Source organism: Terrapene carolina, unplaced genomic scaffold (assembly GCF_002925995.2).
Source record: "Terrapene carolina triunguis isolate 2854851 unplaced genomic scaffold, T_m_triunguis-2.0 Scaffold675, whole genome shotgun sequence".
Lineage (NCBI taxonomy): Eukaryota > Metazoa > Chordata > Testudines > Emydidae > Terrapene > Terrapene triunguis.
In genome coordinates this window covers 405191-428789 of record NW_020665026.1, presented here as the reverse complement: position 1 = coordinate 428789, position 23599 = coordinate 405191, and the positions used below count along the sequence as shown (strand labels likewise).

Sequence of the window (23599 nt, the reverse complement as noted above, 5' to 3'; positions counted from 1 at the left end):
ACAATAACAAACCAGTGTGCGCAGCCCAGAGACCCTACAATAACAAAGTAGCTTGCACAGCTCCAGGGCACAGGAGAGACCATAAGAAAATAACAAACCTGTATGCACCCCTAAAAGACTCTACAATACCAAAGGCAAATGTGCAGCCCCAGCTGTCCTGAGAGATGCTACAATAACAAACCAGTGTGCACAGTCCAGCACCCTGAGAGACCCTACAATAACAAACCAGCATGCACAGCCCTAGTGCTCACAGAAGACCCTACAAGAACACACTGGCATTTGCATGACCCCGAGGATTTCCTTTGCCCGTTACCTGGGGTGGGGAGCTGTTCGTTGGTCTAAAACCAGGGGCTGCGAGGGAAGAACTGTGCCAGAGGCCCCTGGAGCATTTCCGGCGGGAGCCTGGCTTGGAATAGGGTTGATTAGCTGAGAACAGGCAAACGACCAGCCTCTGCCATTCCCGCAGGGTGGCTAGTGGAGAGAAATACGGCCCGCCTGGTGTATTTCATCCCTTAGCCACCACTGCCTTTCTGAGCAGCCGAAATGCGCTCAAGCCGTCCCTCGGATTTGACAGGGTCGCTTACGAATGGCCCCAGCCTTGTGCGGTGAGGATGTCTGGGGGGTCGTGGGTGTGCGGGGGGGGGGGGGATTTTAGCCCACACGTGGCACAGGGCCAAAGGGAAATGGGGGCCCAGGAACCACCAGCTGGGCGAGGTGATGAAGCCAGGACGGGGCGGGCGATTCCGGGACACCCCAGGAGCTGTGGACTGCAGCCTCGAGGTTTAATGGCCCCTGATGAAGTTTCAGAGCCGTGCTCAGGGTCAGGGAGGTAATAAAGCCTCCAAGCGTGGGAAGCCAACGTGCCAGATGGCACCAGAGATCAGCCGCTAGGACCCACCTGGGAGAGGCCTCACCCCTCCACTGCGGGGGCCATTTCCCAGGAGGATGAGGGACCTGGGGGGGGAAATGGATTGTGCCCATTATGGGGGAATGGAAAGAGACTAGGGGGTGTCATGGGGGGTGAAGGGGGGGTGCTGACTGGGGGGGAAGAGGTAAATGTGTGGGGCAGGGAATAAAGGGAGGAGGACCCCGGCTGGGTGAGGGGATGCTGGGCAGGAGGGGGCGTAGGGAGGACAGGTTGGGGGGGGCTGGAGGAGAGTCCTGGGGTGGGGGAGGGATTGGAACGGGATGCGGGGGAGGGGGACTTGTGGAGGGTCTGAGATGGACTGAGATGCTGGGGGGAGGGGCAATGGGGCCCTAGCCCCTCCTTGCTCAGTGTGAGCTCCACAGGTGCCCATACACTGACTGTGACCCCCACCCCTCGCGTCGCAGCCTCTGACCCCGTTAGCCCCCTAGATTGCTGCAGCCCCCTCGGGAGGTCGGGGCCTGAAGGTGACAGGGAGGGGGATGGCTGGGGTGGGGTGGGGGCGGGTGAATCCGAGCTGGGCCCAGCAGCAGCTGGGTGGAGGTTGGAGCCACTGGCAGCCCCACTCATGCCTCCCCTCATCTCTCCCACCCCCCCCAGCATCACCGGCTCGGCCGTCTGCGCCTTCTACCTGGACGACATCGAGCGAGCGTTCGCCGGGAAGTTCAAGGAGCAGAAGAACGCGGATTCCGCCTGGACCCCAGTCCCGGAGGAGAAGGTGCCTAAACCCAGGTAAACAGCCCCCCCCCCCCCGAAATGGAGCAGGACGTGTGTGGGCTGTTACTGGGCACAGCCCCTGGCCTGCCCGTCAAGGCAATGGGCCAGACGCCAGGACCTGGGTTCTATTTCCAGCCTTGGGACTAGGCGCTAGAACTGTGGCCTGGGCATCGGAGCAGAGGGTTGGGAACCAGGACTCCTGGGTTCTTCTCCCGGCTCTTGGAGGGGAGTATGGCCTAGTGGTTGGAGCAGGGGTGGGAGCCTCTTCCAAGCAGGGGAGGGGGCGGGAAGTGGGGTCTAGGGGGTTGTACCCTGGCACCTTAACTATGTAAAGAGATGGACACAAGGTTTGGTTAATGCAACATCGGCTCCCTTGGGGGCTCCCCAGTCCAACACTGTGGATGGGACTGGGAGTTGGGCATGTGGAGCAGCTACAGTAAGGGGGGGCACTGCCCCCTACCCAGAGCCAGATGAGCTGCCACTCCTGGGCCGCCCACGCCTACATCTGGATTCTCTCCGTCCCTGCAGGCCAGGCAGCTGTGCCAGCGTTGGCCAAGCAGCCGGCTACAGAACCTCCAATGAGTTCCCCGACGAGACGCTGGCCTTCATCAAGTCCTACCCGCTGCTGGACGAGGCCGTGCCCGCCGCCACGGGAAGGCCCTGGTTCACCAAGACCACCAGCAGGTACCACGTGGGCGCTGGGGCTGGAGGGGCAGCCGAGGAAGGGCCGAGGCCTCCTGGGAAGGTGGGGAACCATCAAGCCCGGCCAGGTCCCACCTAGCCCAGTGCCAGGTTCTCCTGTACCGCATTCGCTCCCATCTACCCCATCAAGATGGTCCAAGGCATTGTCTCATCCTAGGGCGAAAGGACCCTGGGGAGGAGGCTCCCAGCCCTTCCCCCGGGAGCTGATGCTGTCCAGACGTTTTCCCTGCTAAATTGTCCTCTGGCTCCATTTCAGCCCGTCCGCCCGATCCCTTCTGGCTCACCCTAAACAGCCCCACGCGGCCTGATCCTCCGGCCCGCCAGGAGTCGGGGAAGGGGAACCGCACCAGGCTCTGCCTTGGATTGAGGGGCAGCCATCAGTGACAGAGGCAATCGACCCCACGCTCTTGGGGCTGGGATCCTTTGGGGCCAGTAAACTGTTACCAGCAAATGGTCTTTGGCCAGTGATCAGTGAGAATAAACCACCTGGGCCCTGGCGACAGACCAGCCTCTGCACGCGTACCGGTGTGCGCGGATGTGTACGTGTTCACATGGGTGTGTTCACATGCGTGACACGTGCGTGCGTGCGTGCATGCCCTTGTGTGCGTTTGCATGGGCGTGTGCCATGCCCAGATACGGTTCTGTGTGTGCCCGTCGTGCACGTGTGCGTGCATTGGCAGGTGTGATCGCGTGTGCACGGGTATGTGCGCGTCTGTATGTTTTTCCCTTGTGCAGTAGTGCATGTGCAGGGGCGTGCATTCATGTGCACCCACGTGGGCATGTGGGTGCACATGCATGTTCATGTGTCTGGGTGTCCAATGGCTGCCACACCAGGCTCACGCCCTGACCTCGCTCCCTGCCACCCCCCGCAGGTACAAGCTGACCCAGCTGGCAGTCGACACGGCCGCCGGCCCCCACAGGAACTACACGGTGCTGTTCCTCGGCTCGGAGGACGGGAAGGTGCTGAAGGTTCTTACCGGGACTAAGGAGAACTCCAGCGTGGAGACCCTGCTCCTGGAGGAGATCAGCGTCTACAGCCCGGCCCAGTGAGTGCAGCCGGGGCAGCGGGCGCTCGGCACAGCCTGCGGGAGGGGCGCCTGGACGGAGAGATGGAGACCAAGCAAAGTGCTCACTGGAGAGCGTGGGACCTAGTGGATTAGAGCAGGACTCCTGGGTTCTGGCCTCAGTTTTGGGGACGGGGGGGTCTAGGGCTTAGAGCAGGACTCCTGGGTTCTGGCCTCAGTGTTGGGGAAGTGGTGTCTAGTGGTTAGAGCGAGGGGGAGGGGGATCACGGCTCCAGGGTTCTGTTCCTGGATGTGGCTGAGTGATTAGTAAAGGCACCTGGGAGTCCGGACTCCTGGGTTCCATTCCCCTGTGCCACTGACTAGCTGCTTAGCCTGGGAGTCTTCACCCCGCCCCCTCTCCGTGCCTCAGTTTCCCCACCTGTCAAACAGGGAGAGCGCTTCTGCTGTCCCTGTGCTCTCGTGGGAGGAGGGGCTCAGGTCGGCACGGCGACTGGGGGCGCGGGGGTGGTTTTGACTCTGGCTCTCTGTGCTCGGCCCCAGGTGCAACGTGAAGAGGGAGGACAGGCGGATTGTGGGCCTGGAGCTGGACACGGCCCACCAGGCCCTGTACGTGGCCTTCTCCAGCTGCGTGCGCCGCGTGCCGCTCAGCCGCTGCGACGCCTATGGGAGCTGCCGGAAGTGAGTGGGGAAGGGCCGTGGGGTGGACGGGAGCCTGCTGCCCCCTGGCTTGGAGGGACACTTCCCAGCAGAGTCCCGAAGGTCCAGCAGGGCCCGGGGCTCCATTCACACAGTGCGCGTGCTGGGGGGGGGGAGAGGGACGGGAACTCTGTGTGTGTGTGTGTGCACAGTGTACAGCATGTGTATGTGTGTCGGGGAAAGTGTGTATCTGAGTGTCGGGGAAGCGTGCACGTGTGTGTAGGGTGTGTGTGTTGGGGAAAGTCTGTGTGTGTGTGCAGGGCATGGGGAGTGTACAGCATGTGTATGTGTGTTGTTGGAAGTGTGTGTGTGTGTGTGTGTGTGTGTTGGGGAAGTGTGTGTGTGTATGTGAAAAGTATGGGGGTGTAAATCATGTGTATGTGTGTTGAGGGGAAGTGTGTGTGTGTAGGGTGTGGGGTGTACAGCATGTGTATGTGTGTCAAAGGGAAGTGTGTGCGTGTGCATGTGTGTGTGTGAGTAGGGTGTGTGTGTTGGGGAAGTCTCTGTGTGTGTGTGTGTGTGTGTAGGGTGGGAGTGTACAGCATGTGTGTGTGTGTCTAGAAGGTGGGAGTGTGTGAGTGTAGGGTGTGTGTTTTGGGGAAGTGTGTGTGTGTGTGTGTGTGTGTGTAGGGTGGGGGTGTACAGCATGTGTGTGTGTGTGTGTGTGTAGGGTGGGGGTGTACAGCATGTGTGTGTGTGTTGAGAGGGTGTGTGTGTGTGTCGAGAGGGTGTGCATGTTGGGGAAATCTCTGTGTGTGTGTGTGTGTAGGGTGGGGGGTGTACAGCATATGTGTGTGTGTCGAGGGGGAGTGTGTGTGTGTGTGTGTGTGTGTGAGCGTAGGGTGTGTTTGCACCATAAGTAGCCATTGGCTCCCCCAGTGCCCCTGCCTGGCCCGTGTCCCAGCCCCGACAGGTGTAGATGTCCGACCCGAGCCAGTTCCAAGAAACCCAGAGCCCCCTGCAATCTCTAGCTGACCTTTATCTGGCAATTAAAACCACCTATAAAAAGCCCCCAGCAACCCCGCTCCGAGTCGTCAGGAGCGGGGATAACAAGCAGAACCGGGCTGGCATTAGAAGCATGGGGGCCTGTCTAGTGGTTGGAGCGGAGGAGCGGGAAGGGAGTCAGGACTCCTGAGTTCTATTAAATAAATAAATGGAGATATCCTATCTCCTTGAACTGGAAGGGACCATGAAAGGTCATTGAGTCCAGCCCCCTGCCTTCACTAGCAGGACCAAATACTGATTTTGCCCCAGATCCCTAAGTGGCCCCCCTCAAGGATTGAACTCACAACCCTGGGTTTAGCAGGCCAATGCTCAAACCACTGAGCTATCCCTCCCCCTGTATATTCCCAACTCTGGGAGGAGACTGGGGTCTAGTGGTTGGAGTGGGGGAGGGCAAAGGGAGCCGGGACTCCTGGGTCCCATTCCCAGCTCTGCCAGTGATATGTGTGATCTTGGACAGGTCACTTCCGCTCTCTGAGCCTCATTTTCTACGTGGCTGAAAGTGGTCCCCGGGGGGTCGAGGGGGAGGTGATGAGCTGGTGTCTCTGCAGCACGTGTTACCAGCTGCGTCATCTCCGCACGGGCTAGTCATTGCTGCTCGGCTCTCTAATCCTTAGCGCTTCTTAGCTGCCTAATCCCTGCGGCTCCCAGTACCATTCGCCTCATTGTACAGGGGTCACGCAGACGGCAGAGCCGGGACCAGAACCTAGGAGTTCCCCGCTGCCTCGCATTTATAGTTCCCCCGCCCGGTGCAGCCTGCCCGACCCGGCAGCACCCCTGGCCCTCTGGGCGGGAGGAGCTAAAGGAGCACGCTGGACATCCTGGCCCTGCTCTCACGCCCGCGGGTCCCGGGATCAGTCCGTCATTGACACGGGCATCAAACCAAGGTCTGATCTGACACCCAGGGACGTTCCCCCACTGACTTCACTGGCCTTGGATCGGGCCATAAGTGAAGGCAGAATCAGGCCCCAAAACACACCCGTGATCAATCTTGTCTGGTTTCCTGACAATGTCCCATGCCAGCTGTTTTGAAGGCAGGTAAACCACCCCCCACATGAGCATTAACTACCCCTGGGGGCAGAAGTGGGGGATTCCTTCCTGGCCCTCAGAGGATGATCTGATTTTGCCCTGGAGCATGAGGCTGGCTAGCCCCGTCCAGGCTGCTACCATTCATATTACTTAAGCAGATGGCTGAAGAGATCTGTGAGCCGTTAGTGACTATCTTTGAGAACTCGTGCAGGACGGGAGAGATCCCAGAGGACTGGAAAAGGGTGAACATAGTAGCTAGCTGTAAAAAGGAGACTAAAGACAACCCAGGGAATTACAGACCAGTCAGCTTAACTGTGGTACCTGGAAAGATAATGGAGCAAATAATTAAACAGTCGAGTTGCAAACACCTAGAACAGGGGTTGGCAACCTTTCAGAAGTGGTGTGCCGAGTCTTCATTTATTCACTCTCATTTAAGGTTTCGCGTGCCAGTAATACATTTTAACCTTTTTAGAAGGTCTCTTTCTCTAAGTCTATAATATATAACTAAACTATTGTTGTCTGTAAAATAAATAAGGTTTTAAAATGTTTAAGAAGCTTCATTTAACATTAAATTAAAACGCAGAGCCCCCCGGACCGATGGCCAGGACCCGGGCAGTGTGAGTGCCACTGAAAATCAGCTCGTGTGCCGCCTTCGGCATGCATGCCATAGGTTGCCTACTCCTGACCTAGAAGAAAATAAGATGATAAGTAACAGTCAAGACAAACCATGTCAAACCAACCTAATACCCTTCACTGGTAGGATAACTAGCCTTGTCGATGGGGGGAAGCGGTAGATGCGATATATCTCAACCTCAGTCAGGCTTTCGATACTGTCTCACATGACCGTCTCGTAAATGAACTAGAGAAATATAGCTTATTCTAAGATGGGTGCCCAACAGGCTGGAAAAGGGTACTCCGAGAGTAGTTATCAATGGGTCGCAGTCAAGCTGGAGGGACATATCGAATGGGGTCCCACCAGGATCTCTCCTTGCTCTGGTTCTAGTCAATATCTTCATAACAGATGTGGATAATGGCACAGCGAGTACACTTATAAAGTCTGTGGACCGTGCCAAGCTGGGAGAGGTTGAAAGCGCTTTCGGGGACAGGATTAGAAATTCAAAATGATCTGGACAAAGTGGAGAAATGGTTTGAATTAAATAGGATGAAATTCAATAAGGACAAATGCAAAGTACTCCACTTAGGAAGGAACAATCAGTTGCACACATACAAAATGGGAAATGACTGCCTAGGAAGGAGGACTGCAGAAAGGGATCTGGGGGTTATAACGGATCACAAACTAAATATGAGTCAACAATGTAACACTGTGGCAAAAAAAGCGAACATCATTCTGGGCTGTATTAGCAGGAGGGTTGTAAGCAAGACACAAGAAGTAATTCTTCCGCTCTACTCGGCGCTGATAAGGTCTCACCTGGAGTATTGTGTCCAGTTCTGGGCGCCACGCTTCGGGAAAGATGTGGACAAATTGGAGAAAGTCCAGAGGAGAGTGACAAAAATGATTAAAGGTCTAGAAAGCTTGACCTGCGAGGAAAGATTAGAAAAATTGGGTTTGTTTAGTCTGGAGGAAGAGAAGACCGAGTCGGGGACATGATAACAGCCTTCAAGTCGGTAACAGGTTGTGATAAAGAGGAGGGTGATAAATTATTCTCCTTAACCCCTGAGGATAGGACAAGAAGCAATGGGCTTAAATTGCAGCTAGGGAGATTTAGGTCAGCCATTAGGAAAAACTTCCTAACTTTAAGGATAGTTAAGCATTCAAACAAATTACCTAGGGTGGTTTCGGAATCTCGTCATTGGAGGTTTTTAAGAGCAGGTTGGACAAACCCCTGTCAGGGATGGTCTAGATAATATTTAGTCCTGCCTCGGTGCAGGGGATTGGATCAGCTGACCTGTCAAGGTTCCATCCAGCCCTGCATTTCTGTGTCTGATCTGCTTCCCAATCCACCACAGGAGCTGCTTGGCCTCCCGCGATCCATACTGTGTCTGGCTCCGGCCGGGAGCGTGTGTGGCTTTTGGACAAGAAATCAGGTGAGTGGCTCTGGTTAGAGATTGGGAGGGGCGGGGAATTTCTCAGGGGTCTGCAGCCCCCGGTCAGTGTCTGCGCCCAGCACAAGGGACGGCTGTTGAAGCAAACCAGATACGGGTTTCAAATGTGCTCTGACACAACTCAGCTGGGGGATGGAAGAATTTACCGTATGTCCCTGACTAGCTGCCCTGCCCCGCCGACTGCACCACTCCCTGAGCCTGTTACACATTGCCCACCTGGTGTGCGCTCATTCGCACCAGTCAAATCAGGACAGTGGCCTTTCACCCCCACTTCAGGGCAGCAGAGTCCAGCTCAGATTCTCCTGTCCTCTCCCACCGCTCTGCGTCTGTCTCCTTCACACAGGGTCTCTCCTCTGCGTCTCCGGCCGGCGAGGTCGGCCTCTCTGCCACTGCCAACTCTTGGGCTCAGTTCGCGTCGCTCTTGCACCGTCTGAATCGGCTCCTATCCCACGGAGCTCGGCAGTACAGATTGCACGGATAGCTCTCCCCAAGCTGAGTCCCCAGGGTGCCAGTGAGGAAAGCCCCTTCCCGTCAGCGAGGGTGTAACACACACACACACACACAGCTGTGGCGAGTGTGATCCGGTTCTCACAGCTGGCGCGTGCCTGTTCCCTGATTGCACAGTCATTTTCCCCAGCGCACAGTGGGTGTGACAGGCTGCCGGTGCCATCTGATAGCACCCTGCTCTGTGTACCCGCCTGTGCTATCCATGCCTGGCTCTGGAGAACCAGGCCCGAGGCCCATGTGCTGGCAAAGATGGTTAGCAGAGCTCCCCTTCCCCAGCCCCACCCTCCTGGGAATGCCCAGCGGCTGGGTCCCCTTGGGAAGTGTAATGCCCAGGGTGCTGGGCACCGACCGATGCCAAAGCTGCCTCGCTCCACCCCTCTTGGGGGCAGTGGCGCCTTTCTCTGTGAGCTGGTGCAGTTGCCAGGCTGACCATTAGAGGGAGACAGAGTCGTATGCGCTAAGCGGGCGTCTTGCAGGAGCAAGCTGAGTGCCGCCGTGCCACGGCAGAGCTAGCCGTGAGCATTGTGCATGTGTCCATGCAGCAACTTCCCTCGGGCCCTGCCCTGTGCCAGCCGTTCCCTTCAATTCCCGGTTCCCCCATCACCCTGGCTGGCCAGGACCCAGTAGGCGTGTGCTCCAGAGCGCCCTCTGCTGGAGAAGACACCTGCGTGGGGACCATGAGAGAACCACAGGGCAGGAAACCTGTAATTAGCCTCATTAGGGCCGCAGCACAAATAAACCGGCTCCTAGGGTGTATGGAGCTCGGCGGCAGTACAGCCGTGCCTCCCAGCTGCATCTGATTAGGATCTTGTGCTGGGGAACAGCTGCCCGGGAAATGTTGGGCTCTGGGTTCGGTTATGCCTGGGAACACGCACGGAGATGGAGACGCAGTGGCACTAGCCAGAGGGCTCCCCAGCATGCCGCCTTCTGAAGCTGCAGAACAGGGCGCCTAGCGAGGGACGCACGAAAGGCTCCGTCCCTGAGAAAGCTTGGGACAAACCCCCACTCCCCCGCTACACAGGCGGCTGGGCTCAGCCACGGCAGCTCCTGCGGCCCCCGGACGCCTGGGTCCTCGGCCTGGGTCCTCGGCCTGCCTTGGGAGACCCGCCAGATCTGGGTGTTAGAAAGGAACCCTTGAAACCCAGCCCGTGCGGGGCCGGGAGGAGAGGGGGAAGGGGGAGCTGGTAGGAACATATTTTATGAACTGAAATTTCACGGAAGCTGAAATGTTTTGAGACAGGCTGCGACGAAGCGGGTTTTGGAGCAGGGGGAGAGTCGTGTTCTGTAGCCTGGGGGAAGAGCCAGATTCTTCCTGGAGCAGCGTGCCCCGGGTCAAAAAATTCAGCTTTGACCCAGGCAGAGCAGGGACTCCCCCGGCCCCGGCCACTGGCCTCACATCCTTGGACATTTCAACTCCTCTCTTTGGCAAAAACAGTCAGAGAGGCTTGGCTTCCGTCCCAGGCAGAAGGACAATACATTTCTGCGCCTCGAAAGGGGATTGTCTGGTCGGCTCTGGAAAGGGTCCGAGCGGTTTGATAGTGGGGGAAGGACAGAAATCAAGGCTGCTGGTCTGTCAGTTCCTGGGATCATACTGCGCATTGGGTGTTAGATGGTTTACGGTGAAATGCTTCAGTATCGACATCGGCAGGGCTCCCATCCCTGTCGTTAATCCGCCTCCCCGAGAAGCAGTAGCTAGGTGGGAGGGAGAATTCTTCCATGGGTCTAGCAAAGTCTGAACCACATCGGTCACACCCCTGAGCGGTTCCATAGTTGGGTCGACCTAGTGTAAACCAGGCGTTGTGACTCTGTGTGCCAGGTAGCTATGCCATGCTCTCAGAGCAGGTCCATCCGGCCTTCAGTCGTCTGGTCAGGGGCCACCTGGATCCCACCCCTCATTGTGTCCCTGTCTTATGTACACTCCCTCCCTCTTGGAGAGGGGTCAGAGAAGAGCCACGAGATTGAGGATTGGAAAACCTGATAGTGAGAGACTCAAGGAGCTCAATCTGTTTAGCTTAACAAAGAGCAGATTGAGGGGTGACTTGATCACAGTCTAGTGGTACCTAGAGGGGAACAGAAATTTGATAATAGAGGGCTCTTCCATCCAACACGACCCAACAGCTGGGAGGTCAAGCTAGACACATTAACAGCGAGGGTTATTAACCATTGGCCCAGCTAATGACCTAGCGGTGCCAGGAACCCTCCTTCGCTGGACCTTTTCAGATCAAGACCAGCTGCTTTTCTAAAAGACCTGCTCGCGTTCAACTCGGACTAGGAATTAATTCAGGGAAGTCCTATGGCTGGCGGACAGCCAGGAGGTAAAACTAGATGATGAGGGTGAAGCCTTCTGAGCTGAACATCTCTCAGTGTGGGTCACCCCCCATCTCACCTGTTCTGTAAGCCCCAAAAGAGATAGGTCTAGGCAAGCGCCCCCATCTCACAGATGGGGAAACTGAGGCACGAGAGCCTGGAATGAATGGAGAGACTCGAACGCAGGAGTCTTGATTCCAAGTTCCCTTTTCTCTAACAACTGGGCACCACTCCCCTTCCCAAACCAGGAGCAGAACCCAGGCGTCCTGACGCCAAGTCCCCCCTGATCTAACCACTACATCACACTTCCGTGGAGACACTGTCTATTCCATATGGGATGTTTTATGGGGTCCTCATGACCCCACTAGCCCATCGCAGCCACAGGCTGTATGTTGTTTGCGAAGTGGAAACCTTAATGCCGGGGGCGGGGGAGTGTGGACCTGGGAGCAGCCCGGTTCTGCCATGCGGTGACCCTGCATCCAGAAGGGTTGGGGGCGGGGGTGATAGTGTGAACGAGAGCAGTGTGGGGGGGGTCCTTTTATTGAGCCTCATTTGCCTCTGAGCCCAGGTTGTAGGGGGCAGGGTGGAAGAGCCCTCTCCTAACCGCCTGTCACCTGAATTCCAGATCTCCTGGGTTCTTCACTCTAGCTCCTTCCTGATGGCCTTCCCTGCTTTCCCCCTCCCCCCCTCCCCGACTCCCTCCTACCTTTGCCACGAGTCTAAGACCCTAAACATCCATGCGGTAAATTGCATCTGACATCAACCCAACTAACCAGCCAAGGGAAGACATTACGTCAGGCTCCTCCGAGCAGAGCGACGGCTGGGGTTCGGGGGGGCTGCTTCGGGGGAGGGGGTCTCTTGCCTCTAATTTTATCTCTGTATCATTTTCTTGGAGCCCCCATTAACGAGCAGAGGGTCTAATCGAGGCGACAGGCTCCTTCACCGCGGTCTCCCTTGGTTTCCTTCCAGGGCCGGATTCGAACAAGATGTTGAGAACGCGGCCAAGCAGCCGGGGAGCTGTCAAGGTAAGTGGGGCCAGGGCCGCCTCCCCCCAGCAGCGGCAGCTGCAGGGGCAGGAAGCGCTGGGGGTCTCCGCGGAGGAGAAACGGGATGAGTCAGCATCCCGGGCTGCCCATAAAACAGCCCTGGCCAAGCAGAACAAAAGTGGCCGTGTGCCCCCGGAGGCCCGGCTCTGGCAGCCTGGCGGCGGGCGAATGGCTGTTGCGTGGGAGCGTGAACTTCATCTGAGGAAAGAGGAGGAGGCAGCCGCCATCATGGTTTCTTCATCATTGAGCCTCTTTAAATTGCGAAAAGGAAAAATCCCCATCCGGTTTGCAGCCCCCTGTCATCTCGCAGGTGTGGGGCCGGCGGGGGGCCGGGTTCTGCCTGTTGTGGAGAGATGCAAAATTTGGAGCTGGATTCTAGGAGGGAAAATCCTCGTGTTTCCATCCCGGGGGGACTGGAGGGATCCGGGAGGCAAGGAAGGGGGTATGGGGCCTTTCGCTGCTAGGAGGCTAGTGCCGAGCTGGGCCCAGGCCAGGGCACTGGCTGGCTAAGGGGAGCTAGGAGTGGGCTATGGGGACTTGCCTTTCTAGGGTGCTGGTAGCGTGGGGCCTGTCACCTCCCGGGCTCTGGTTCCCACCTGGTGGTGACCCAGAGCTGTGACCATGGGGGCAGTTCTTGCTAAAAGCCCCATGACCTGAACCCACAAGGGCCCCAGCTTGCAAACCGAGCTCCAGGCCTCCCTGGCTGGGAACGCTGGGACCCACCCAGACCCTTAGCAGCGTCACTCCGGTGGGTGCTGCTCAGACGCAGGCAGCGGGTGGACCAGGTGCTGGCCTGGTTGGATGAATCCCTGAACCCCCCCTCCCCTGCCCTGTAGTTTCCCACCCTGACATTCCCCCCAGCTCTGCTGCAGTCTCCCCGTTCCTGCCCCCTCTCCCCATTTGGTTCATGGTTGATATCTAGCTCCCTCTCTCTTCTCCTTTCCGTAGATGCCGTGACCTCCACGGGGAATCACAACAGTGCCAGTGACTCATCGTATGGTCAGTGAACCCCCCCCTCGCTTTCACCCTCCCGTCAACCCTGCTGCCCCCCAGATCCCTCACCCCCAACCCTCTGTGACGTCTCCCCCCAAAGCCCCGGGGAGGGACGGGCCCTACATGGTTTACGACTCATTGCGGTTCTGCTCTCATCCCCCACCCCGGGGCCGGGGAGAGTTTGAGGGTGCGTTACAACACAGAGGGCTTGTCCCAGTTCCACTGAGACCCCAACATCGGGACGTCCCATGAGCACACCATGCTGGGACGCCGTATTGAGACAGTCTGTGGGGACAGGACAGTGAGACAGCCCATGTTGGGATGCCCCATGAGGACTCTATATTGGGATGTCATGTTGGGGCATCTCATGGGGATTCATAGATTCATAGATTCTAGAACTGGAAGGGACCTCGAGAGGTCATCGAGTCCAGTCCCCTGCCCGCATGGCAGGACCAAATACTGGTATAACCAAGGGATAACCCTTGGCAACGCCATGTTGGGGAACCTCAGGGTAATGTTGGGACGTTACACTGGGACATCTCATGAGGATGCCATATTGGGACGCCATGTTGGGACACCTCATGGGGACGCCATGTTGGGATGCCATGTTGGAACACCTCATGGGGACGCCATGTTGGGATGCCCCTTGGTGACACCATGTTTGGTTACTCCATGAGGATGCCATGTTGGGAATCCCCTGACCCCCGCAGAGTATTAGCATTGTGCCACTGGCCAGGACCCCCCTGTCTGCAGTACCACCATTGCTTCCTGTTGGGTAAGGGTAACACCCTCCACGAATCCCCCTCACCATCCTATTGGGACAGCGATAAGCTCCCTCAGGGCCAGGCCGGGTGTCTCCTGCTCTGGGAGTCCGGGTCTGCTGAAGCCTGGTGTCCAAAGATGGCTCCCACCAGGCCCGACCACGCCCAGACAAAATGCTCACCAGCCAGTGAGGCTTGGCAAGGTGGCAAAATGGAGAGAGGGCAGAGGATGCCCTCCATGGGTGCCAGGAGTTGCGTTGCTAGTCTGTCACCATCCACACCGACACTAACCGGGTCCCCTAGCCGCCATCGCTAACCCCGTCACCTCTCATCACCCCACCCGCCATCTCTGCTCATCGTCACTCAGAATGTCCCGCAGCCCTCTCCACCAGGGCAGGGACGGAGCCACTGATCCCCAGAGCTCTGGAGAGAGGTTGGGAACCCAATGGCTCCCTCACCAGCCGTGCTGCACAGCTCGAGTCAGGCCCCGCCATGGCGGCTCTCACCCCTAAGGTCGTGCTGCGAATACAGCGGGCCAGATCCTGGTTCTGTGGGCAGCAGCAGAATTCCTCGTAGCCCCCAGGCAGCCAGGACCCGACCTGTCCTCCCCAAGGGCTAGGTCTGGAGGAGAAAGCAGGGCCAGACCGCTGTGTGCGTAGTCACTGTTCGAAAGCAGCCAGGAAGGGGCAGCTGGGTTTATTGAAGAGAGGGGTTAGATTGCGGCGGGCGATGCCCCCTGGCATGGGGTGGGGGCTGAATCTGTCCTTTGGAGCGTCACAAAGAGCCGCGGCCTGGGGCAGAGTGCAGGGTTGGTTTCTCTCTTTCTCATCTTCTCACCCCTCTGGACTGGGGCTGAGGACACAGGGCCGGCCACGCGGCGCCGTAGCAAGTGAGGTGCTGGGCCCAGGCTCTGAGCGTAGGGCCCACGCCGGCTGCTCTGTACACGGAACCGGGCACGGCATGCGCAGGTGCCCTGCAAGATCCTCCTGGGCAGTGCTGGGCTTTCCCCCACCCCACCCACAGCTCTGCCGGTGCCCCTCAATCCCGACCCGCAGCCCCTTGCTAGCCCAGCCCTGGGCTCTCTGCACCTAGGCCCACCCTGCAGTGATCAATGGGGCCAGGACTGAATGGAGCCCAGCGAGTGAGCTCCTCCTTCCCGCTCCCTCAAGGGGGGTCTCTCCAGGGCAGGGCCCAGGCCCATGGGCAGCGGGGCAGGGTGTCGGGGAAGCTCTCCCTGCGTATGCTCTGTGCAGAGCCAGCGTTGGTCTGTAGGACTCCTGTTGCAGACACCAGTGAGATGGATCCGGGAGGGGGTATTTTACCATCCAACAGGGGGTGCTGGGCTACCTGGTTTGCCGCTGGCCTCTGACCCCTTGTGCCGGCACTGGGAGTCACTGGTAATAATGCAGTAGGTGGAGCGGGGTGATCCAGCCCTCCAGCAGGTTGGAGGGGGACCCCTACCCGGATCCCGCAAGGGTGCAGGCTCATGCTGCCATCACCAGCCTGCTGCGTCCCCCTGACGTTTTTCTTTGTCGCCGGTAACGCAGGGCAAGTCCGACCCGCGGGCCCCACCGCCAGTGCCGCGCCCTTCCCGGCGCCCACGGGCCGTACCCAGGCGGGCACGGCCCGAGACACCCGGCCCGCCCCTGGCGCCGGGGACCCACGCTCCACCTTACGCGTGGCTGTAAACACTCAGGGTAAGAGGGGATGTGCCCGCGCGGAGCTGCACGACGGGCTGTCACCAGCACCATTAACTCAAGCCCCGGGGCTGTGGCGGCTGTGGTTCCCCAGAGCGAGGATTAACCCGCGGGAGCATGGCACCTGTTTGCAAGTGGAGAATAACCTGCTCTCTCCCTTTCAGTGGTGTTCGGTGTGGGGAGCGGGCAGTGCATAACCCCTGGTGTGCAAGGAGAGGGACAGGATCGGGGGTCAGGGTATGAAAGCGGTGTGGGGCTGGACTCAGGGCCCGTCTAGCCCAGTGTCCCGTCACTGGATGCTGCAGGAGGGGCGGTGAACGCCACCGCAGGTGGGGATGCTGCTGGACCGGGGCGGGGATTAGGTGACGCAGCAGGTTTTTCATCAGAAACTGAAACTTTTTGCAAGTTTGCGCGGGACGTTCTCTGGGCCAGGCTGGGATTTCACGTGCTGGGGGAGAGAAATACCTAGAGTGAGAGAGCCTCCCGCCCCAGAGGAGCCAATCGCCCGGTGCTCACCGCTGTCACCTGGCACAGGGAGATCCCTGCTCTGAACCTAGGACTCCTGCATCCCAGGCGACAGCCCCGATCCCTGGGCTGCTGGCTGTTCTGGGGAGGGGCGGGGCCGCTCTCGCTGACTGGGTTTTCGTGAAGAATGGCAAAAGGGCACGGGGTTAGCCCCAGGCCACACGGGTCGTTCTGAAATCCTGAAAATTGTCATGGGTCAGGAGAGAGAGTTCCCACCCGGCTATAGTGCTCTGTGTGTGAGAAAGAGAGAGAGCTGTGTGAACCGGCGGGGGAGGAGGGAAGCGGGGGGTGCACAGGGTGTTGTGTGTGTGTGTTTATGTGTGTGTGAGGTATGTGAACAGGGTGCTCTGTGTGTGTGTGAGGCGTGTGCACACAGGGTGCTCTGTGTGTGTGTGTGTGTGTGTGAGGTGTGTGCAAAGGGTGCTCTGTGAGTGTGTGAGGCGTGTGCACAGGGTGCTGTGTGTGTGTGTGTGTGTGTGTGTGAGGTGTGTGCACGGTGCTGTGGGGGGACGTGTGCACAGGGTGCTCTGAGTGTGTGTGAGGTGTGTGCACAGGGTGCTCTGTGTGTGTGTGTGAGAGGTGTGTGCACAGGGTGCTGTGGGGGGGCATTTGCACAGGGTGTTGTGTGTTTGTGTGTGTGTGAGGTGTGTGCACTGGGTGTTGTGTGTGTATGAGGCGTGTGCACCGGGTGGTGTGTGTGTGTGAGGGGTGTGCACAGGTGCTGTGGGGGTGGTGTGTGCACAGGGTGCTGTGTGTGTGTGAGAGGCGTGTGCACAGAGTGCTGTGGGGGGACGTGTGCACAGGGTGCTCTGTGTGTGTGTGAGGTGTGTGCACCGGGTGCTCTGTGTGTGTGTGTGAGGCGTGTACACAGGGTGCTGTGTGTGTGTGTGTGTGTGTGAGGTGTGTGCACAGGGTGCTGTGGGGGGCGTTTGCACAGGGTGCTGTGTGTTTGTGTGTGTGTGTGTGTGTGTGAGGCGTGTGCACAGGGTGCTGTGGGGGGGCGTGTGCACAGGGTGCTCTGTGTGTGTGTGTGAGGCGTGTGCACAGGGCGCTCTGTGTGTGTGTGTTTGTGTGTGTGTGTGTGTGTGTGTGTGTGTGTGTCGGTGGGAGGTGTGCACCCGTGTGGTGAGCGGTGCGTACATGTCTGTGTCACGGAGCGGCTCATCCTTAGCTTGTCTCCCCTCGATCCCCCAGGCCATACGCAGCAGAGCCAGTGTCATGATGGGGAAACAGGCCCAAAGAGAGGCCGGGACTTGCCCAGGGTCCCAGAGGGAATCAGTAGCAGAGCCAGTCCCACCCCGTGTCCCCAGCAGGAGTAGGACTCCTGGGTTCTGTTCCAGGCGCTGGGTGGGAGGTGGTTAGAACCGGGATCTGCCCGGTGTCCATTCTGCAGTCAGTGGGACCATTGGCCCCGCTGCCCCAGTGTCCTGCCCTCTGCCCGCTGAACTCAGAGCGAGCGCTTGGCACTTGCCGCTGCTCCCTTAGTGCCAGCAGGGAAGGAGCCATCAGGATTCGGGGGCTGGGGAATTGTGCTGCACAGACAGATCCGCAGCTGGTAAAGACTGGGGTAGCTCCTCTGAAGTCCAGTCCCCCACCCCCCTCTAGGCATTGGGCTGCACCTCCCCCCCTCCCCGAGCCTGGGAGAGAACCCAGGAGTCCTGACACCCGCTCTAACCCCTAACCTAAGGCAGGGACCCAGAGCAGAACCCAGGAGTCCTGGCTCAAAGACGGTGGAGCTCTGATGCCTTCCCCCACCTGAGGCTTGAGGTAGGACAGGCTCCAGCGCTGTCAGTCCATCCCTTCTGCAGAACTCACAGGCCGAAGAGAAGCAAATGCGCCCACCCCTTTGGAGAGGGAAGGCACGGATGCCTTTTGCCTGGGAGACAGCTGAAGGGCCAGAGCCGAAATGGCTTTTAAAAGCCAAGCTGATTGGGGCATTAGCACTAATGTCTGTTTAAAAAAACCAGCCAGACACACAAGCAGCTATAAAACCAAAGCCAAGCAGCGAGACGGCGCTGCTCCTGGCAGGGGGGAAGGCGAGAAAATAACCGTCAAATTGCAGCGAGGGCTCGGAAGCAGGCTCTGGAGTGAGCGGAAATGGGTCGCGAAAAGCAGCCAGATTATCTCCCCCCCCCCCCCCCGCAGATGAAAGGCTTGTCTGGCCTTATCCAGTCAGTACTGGCACCAGGGTGGGCAGGGGGAAGGCCACCGATTGCTCGCAGCTCCGAGCCCTGGGTAAAGTCACCAACCCAGCAGGGTACTGGAGGATCAGAGGGGACGATTTCAGGGGAACCTCCCCCACCTCTCAGAAAAAACGACTCATCACCCCTCCTCCCCCCCCCCCGATATATACTGCCTGGAAAATCAGTGGTGGGGTTGTGAGCTAATGGTTAGCGCCCGGGACTGGGATGCAGGACTCCTGGGTTCTATTGGCTCTGGGAGGAGAGTTTTCGCTAGCGGTTAGAACCGATAAATGGTAGTCACGAGTCCTGGCGTCTGTTCCCAGCTTGCAGGCAGGCAGTGGTGTCTAGTGGTTAGAGCAGAAGGGGCTGGGAGTTGGGACTCCTGGGTTCCAGTCTTGGTTCTGGGAGAGGAGTGTGGTCTAGTGGTTAGAGCAGAAGGGGCTGGGAGTTGTGACTCCTGGGTTCCAGTCTTGGTTCTGGGAGAGGAGTGTGGTCTAGTGGTTAGAGCAGGGGATGGGGCGCCAGGACGCCTGGATTCTCTTGCTGACTGCTTGGCTGTATGAGAAAGTTATACCAGTATGAGATAAGATGAGTATTTAAACCACTAGAGAGACACCGGAAGCCTGTATCTCTTTTAGGCTTGGCATCTATCACTTTGGAAAGGGATTATGCTAAACCGGAAAAAAAGCCCCTCGTCCTGGGATAAAGCGTCCCCCCGTCGGTTATAGCTAGCACGGTTTGAATTCACACCTGGGCTACATGTAAAATGCAGGTCGACATAGCTCGGGGGGGGGGGGGGGAAAAATCCACAGTCCTCCGCTCCGCGGCTGGTTCCTACAGCAACAGGGAAACCCCGTCTGCCGCCGTAGGAAGCATCCGCACTACGGGGCTACAGCGCCATCGCTGGGCCGCGCTAGCATCCGTCGTGTGGACGAGCCCTGACACCGGGATAACGTTCCCATGTGAACAAGCCCTGACTCAGGGTGTGGCCTGGCCTCTGCCGCCCTCTGCACCTTCGCTTCCCCGGCCATCAAGTGAGGGACATGGGCCGAATCCGTCCCGGGTGTAAGCCATGGGCCAAGCGGAGAGCTGACGGTGACCCTGGACGCCTCTCCCTCGCAGGGTGCCCATGAGGCTGAATTCATGTGAGCAGGGGCTGGCAGGGCCGGAGCAGCGGGGTGAGCAGTTCTGCGTGAGCACGGCGTCTGATCCCTGCTAAGTCAGCAGGGCGGGAGCCCTGAGGGGGGTGCCCCAGGGTATTGTCGCTGATGTGACCTTCTAACCAGGAGTCAGTCGAGGACCAGCTGTTGTCACTGCTCCCAGAGCCAGGCGAATAGAGCGGCTCCTGGGGAGCCTTCCCCAGTGTGGGGCCTGGGCCCGACTCAAGGGCCTTCTGCAGCAAGAGGAGGAGGGTGTTTGGTGCCATTCCAGGGTGACTGAGCAGAGCCCGGTGTTGTTAATAACCAAAACCTCTCAAAGCCTCTGAGAGTGACCTTACTGCTACAGCTCTCTTTACTTCAGCCCCCCTCTGACATGCAGCTGCCTCTGGGGTGGAACACAGCAGCTCTTTATATAGAGCTCATCCACTCACCACTAGCATGCAGCCACCTCTGGGGTGGAACGCAGCAGCTCTTTATATAGGGCTCATCCACTCACTAACATGCAATCACCTCCGGGGTGGAACGCAGCAGCTGTTTATATAGGACCCATTCACTCACCACTAGCATGCAGCCATCTCTGGGGTGGAACGCAGCAGCTGTTTAACAGCCATGTAGACCAGGCTGGGACATAGAAGAGAATGTGCAGGGGTAGGGTAGAAGGTAACTATGCAGGTCAGCGTTCAGGCTGGAGAGGGGGGTTAACCCCCTGACACTAGCTGAAAGTGCCTCAGGATCCTCACCAGCCGCAAGGGGTTACGCCTCCCCTGAAATACCGCAGCTCCCTGGGACACCGGGGTCAGCCACCCCCCTTGTATCCACCAGGCTCTTTGCCGGGGGGGGGATGTCTACCCTCCAAGCACCAACCTCCCCAGCCCTGCGGAGCCGGGACCCCAGTGCAAGGCAGCTCAGCTCCCTGCAGCCTGTGCCAGCCCCTGCCCTCCAGATGAGCCAGCGACTTTCCATCAGCAGCACGTTCCGCCGCCTTGCTTCCATTGCCCAGAGTTACTGATTGCTCTGCCTTGAGCGGTAACGGACGAGAGAAAGAGACGGGAGCCGAGCTCCCCCGTCACCCTTCTGCTAAACGCGGATGCCCCAGAGCCCTTCGCCTGCCCCCCGCACGCCTTACTGCAGCGTGGAGTGTATTAGACATTAGCCTGATGCCCAGACTGTAACATCCAGTCTGAGACACCAGTTCCCCTCCACGTTCCCCTGCCCAGCCAGGCAGCCCCAGTGGCTTCCCCCGTAAGCCGTGCCGGGACAGACTCCGCGGCGCAGATGGGCAGCACCGGCTCTCCCGCGTGCGAGCAAAGGCGCCTGCCCCGGGAAATAAATCAGAGCCGGAAATGGCAGGTCCCAGGGCAGACCGGGGTGCCCCATACCACAGCCTCGGAAAGCCAAGCGTGCCTAAGGTAACCCCAGTATTCCCCCCACCCCACCCCTATACCTCTCCCTGAGGCTGGACATGTCCATGGGGTCAGATTCTCAGCTGGGGTGAACGGGCGTCGCTCCATTGGAGTCAATGGGCCAGATCCTCAGCTTATGTAGCACGGTTGACTCCGATGGAGCGACGCCCATTTCCACCAGCTGAGGATCTGGCCCCTCGTGGCACGGGGAGACGAGCTCGGCTCCATACCGCTTGCTGCCAGCGGGCTGGGGAACACTCATCAAAAAGCATCTTGCGCTCGTAAATTGCGCTTTCCCAGCTGTGGGGCTGAACTGAACAGCCAAAGGAGGGGTTCAGCCCTCAAGGGAATTTGAAAGCACGGATTCCCTTGAACTTTGGCTGAATAACAGATTGGTTCGGCACAGACGCGGATTTCCTGTGTCATTCGTCAAGCTCCCATTTTTAACAAAATGAAGAGGGTCCCCGCGTCCTGTCCCCGCAGTCCTGCCCCTTGCTCCCCACGGCGAACCGCAGCGGATTAAAGGGATCCGCTGTCTTTTCTTTAAAGGCCTCGCGTGGCTTGGCTTTTGTAAAGCGAGCAGCACCCAGCCAGGGCAGGACGGAGGGCAGTGAAAGCAGTGGAGGGAGCTGCAGCTGTGGTGTGCGACCCAGCTCAGTTAACAACTGTGACCCCTTGTGTCTCCCCCTTTAAGCACAGAGCAAAGGATACAATAAAATCCCCTAAAATGAAAGGCATTGGCGCTGCAGGGTTCCTAGGTACCAGTGGGTTAAAAGTCCATGGCGAAGGGGTTGTGGGGTGGATTGTGGACCGGTTCCAGCCTGTGATGTGGCGCTTTGGTGTTTTCCCAGCCAGGGAGCAAATTCCTGCTCGATGGAGCTAAAAAACAACCCAAAAAAAAGAAGAAAGGAAAAGAAATCCAGTTCTCTTCCAGCCTTCTCCCCTTCCCCCTCTTCTGGGATTTTTAAGATTGATGCCTCAGCCGAGTGGAAAGGCTGATTTCAGCAGGGGCTGGGTTGAGGGTTTTAACTCCCAAAAGCTCGGGTGCAAAGAAGCTGTTTTGATGGCTTCGCTCTGGGGAGACTTTTGCCTTTGGCAGATGCCAGACTGACCCAGTTCCAGTCCCCCTTCCCTCCCGGCTGCCTGGATAAAAGATCTACAGATGTCCAACTCTCCCGGCCCGAGTAGAAAGAAATGGCCCGTTTCCATGGATACTTTATTACCCTTTTTTTTTTAATGGAAAAAATCGTTTTTTCCCTTGACTCACAGGGTTTTGTACCCGGTCACAATAATCAGCCCCCTCCCGTCTCTTTCATTTCTCGCGCCGTACTTGAAAAAGTCAAGGCATGAATGGGAAGACGGTGCCTTTTTTCCTGACCCCTGTGGCTAACATAAAATGCCAATAGTCTGGCCGAGCTGTGGGAGATCACGCACACCCACATGACTTAGTGTCGCGATCCCCCCACGGTTCATCTGAACCCTGCCAGACCTTGGGAGGAGGAGTCAGGACACCTGGGTTCTATTCGAGGCGTAGGGGACTGGCAGTCGGGACCCTGGAGTTCTGTTCATGGCACCAAGAGGAAGTGTTTCCTAGTTGTAAGAGCAAGGGAATAAAAGCCAGGACTCCTAGGTTCCTTTCCTGGCTTTGGGAGGACATGGGGCCTCATGGTTGGTGTGGAGGTCTGGAATCCAGGACTCCTGGGTTCCACTGGAGGGTATTGGGTCTGGAAAAGAGGATATTTTTAGGAGACAGAAACATGGATCATGGCCCTTTGTTCTCTTGGTCGACTGATCAGCTGTTGGGTGACCGTGAGTACTCGGGGTAGGGGCCCCCGATCCTGTGTCATGCGCCAGCCCCTCCACATGGGCATCTTCCCCCAGCACCGCCGTTGCTGCTGCATGGAACACGTTGCTTGCCGCTGTCACCCGCACACGCTTTACTGCCACGGCCGGCTGACCAGCTCCCCCTGCAGCTTCAGTTCCCCAGTGGCACAAATGCTTCTCCTTTAATTACTAACTGCACGGAGTGTGATTCGTCCCTCGTGGCTGCGGAGGGCAGGGCAGGGCGCGTGTGTCTGGGCAGCATGCTGTTTCTGTGCCATCAGCCTGGCTTGTGCAAAGCCCATGGTGTCTTGCACCGTTTCAGGACAGACCTGTGCTCATCACATGCCCTTTGGGATAACTGCAAAACAGCACAGCCCTGCCGCTGACCCCTATGGCCCCAGCTGGGTCCCTGGGCTCTGTTCCCCTACTGACTTCCCATGGGAATCTCCAGGGTGGGTCAGGACGGGGCTCCGGCCAACCGCAATCTCCTCTTGCCCAGTGGCTGGTACCAGCTGCATCAGAGGAAGCTGCCAGGATCCTGCAGTGATGGGAGAACCTGCCCCCAGGGAATGCTCCCTCCTGACCCCAGGAGGGATACCTGGATTATGCTCTGCAGCTTGAGGGTTTCTCCTGCCTCTGAATCCTGAACCCTCCCTTCCCTACACACATCGCCCCAACAGGACCCGCTTGGGTCTCTCCACAAGCTGCAGGGATGGGCCCAGTGGCTGCTCCAGCAGTCAAATCCCCCAGGTCCCTCCCTGCTGCCCCACTCGCCATCTCCCTTTGCTACCCCGCATCCCCAGAAAGAGCTAAATCAGCAAAGACCCACAGGGGCCACACAGCCAGCCTGGGGCTCAGGGCAAGTTACACAAAGCGGCCTAAGGCAAAGGCCTTGGAAGCCAGTGGACAAACTATGGACAAACAATCCTCATATCCCCTCTATCGATCTATCCCCATACACCCCCTTTATCTATCTAGCTATCTAATCTATCGATCTATCCCCATACACCCCCTTTATCTATCTAGCTATCTA

The 23599-nt window shown here is 58.2% G+C and overlaps 1 protein-coding gene across 1 annotated transcript in view; it reads left to right on the top strand.

Annotated features, from left to right (window-relative positions):
* Window positions 1-23599, top strand: part of SEMA6C (semaphorin 6C) — a 30810-nt gene that overhangs the window by 3623 nt on the left and 3588 nt on the right. Inside the window, exons 5-12 of the mRNA XM_029913494.1 lie at window positions 1526-1657; window positions 2171-2326; window positions 3217-3390; window positions 3910-4047; window positions 8065-8142; window positions 11944-11999; window positions 12969-13019; window positions 15322-15471. Coding sequence (XP_029769354.1) covers window positions 1526-1657; window positions 2171-2326; window positions 3217-3390; window positions 3910-4047; window positions 8065-8142; window positions 11944-11999; window positions 12969-13019; window positions 15322-15471 — 935 coding nt within the window. The remainder of the gene's footprint in view (window positions 1-1525; window positions 1658-2170; window positions 2327-3216; window positions 3391-3909; window positions 4048-8064; window positions 8143-11943; window positions 12000-12968; window positions 13020-15321; window positions 15472-23599) is intronic.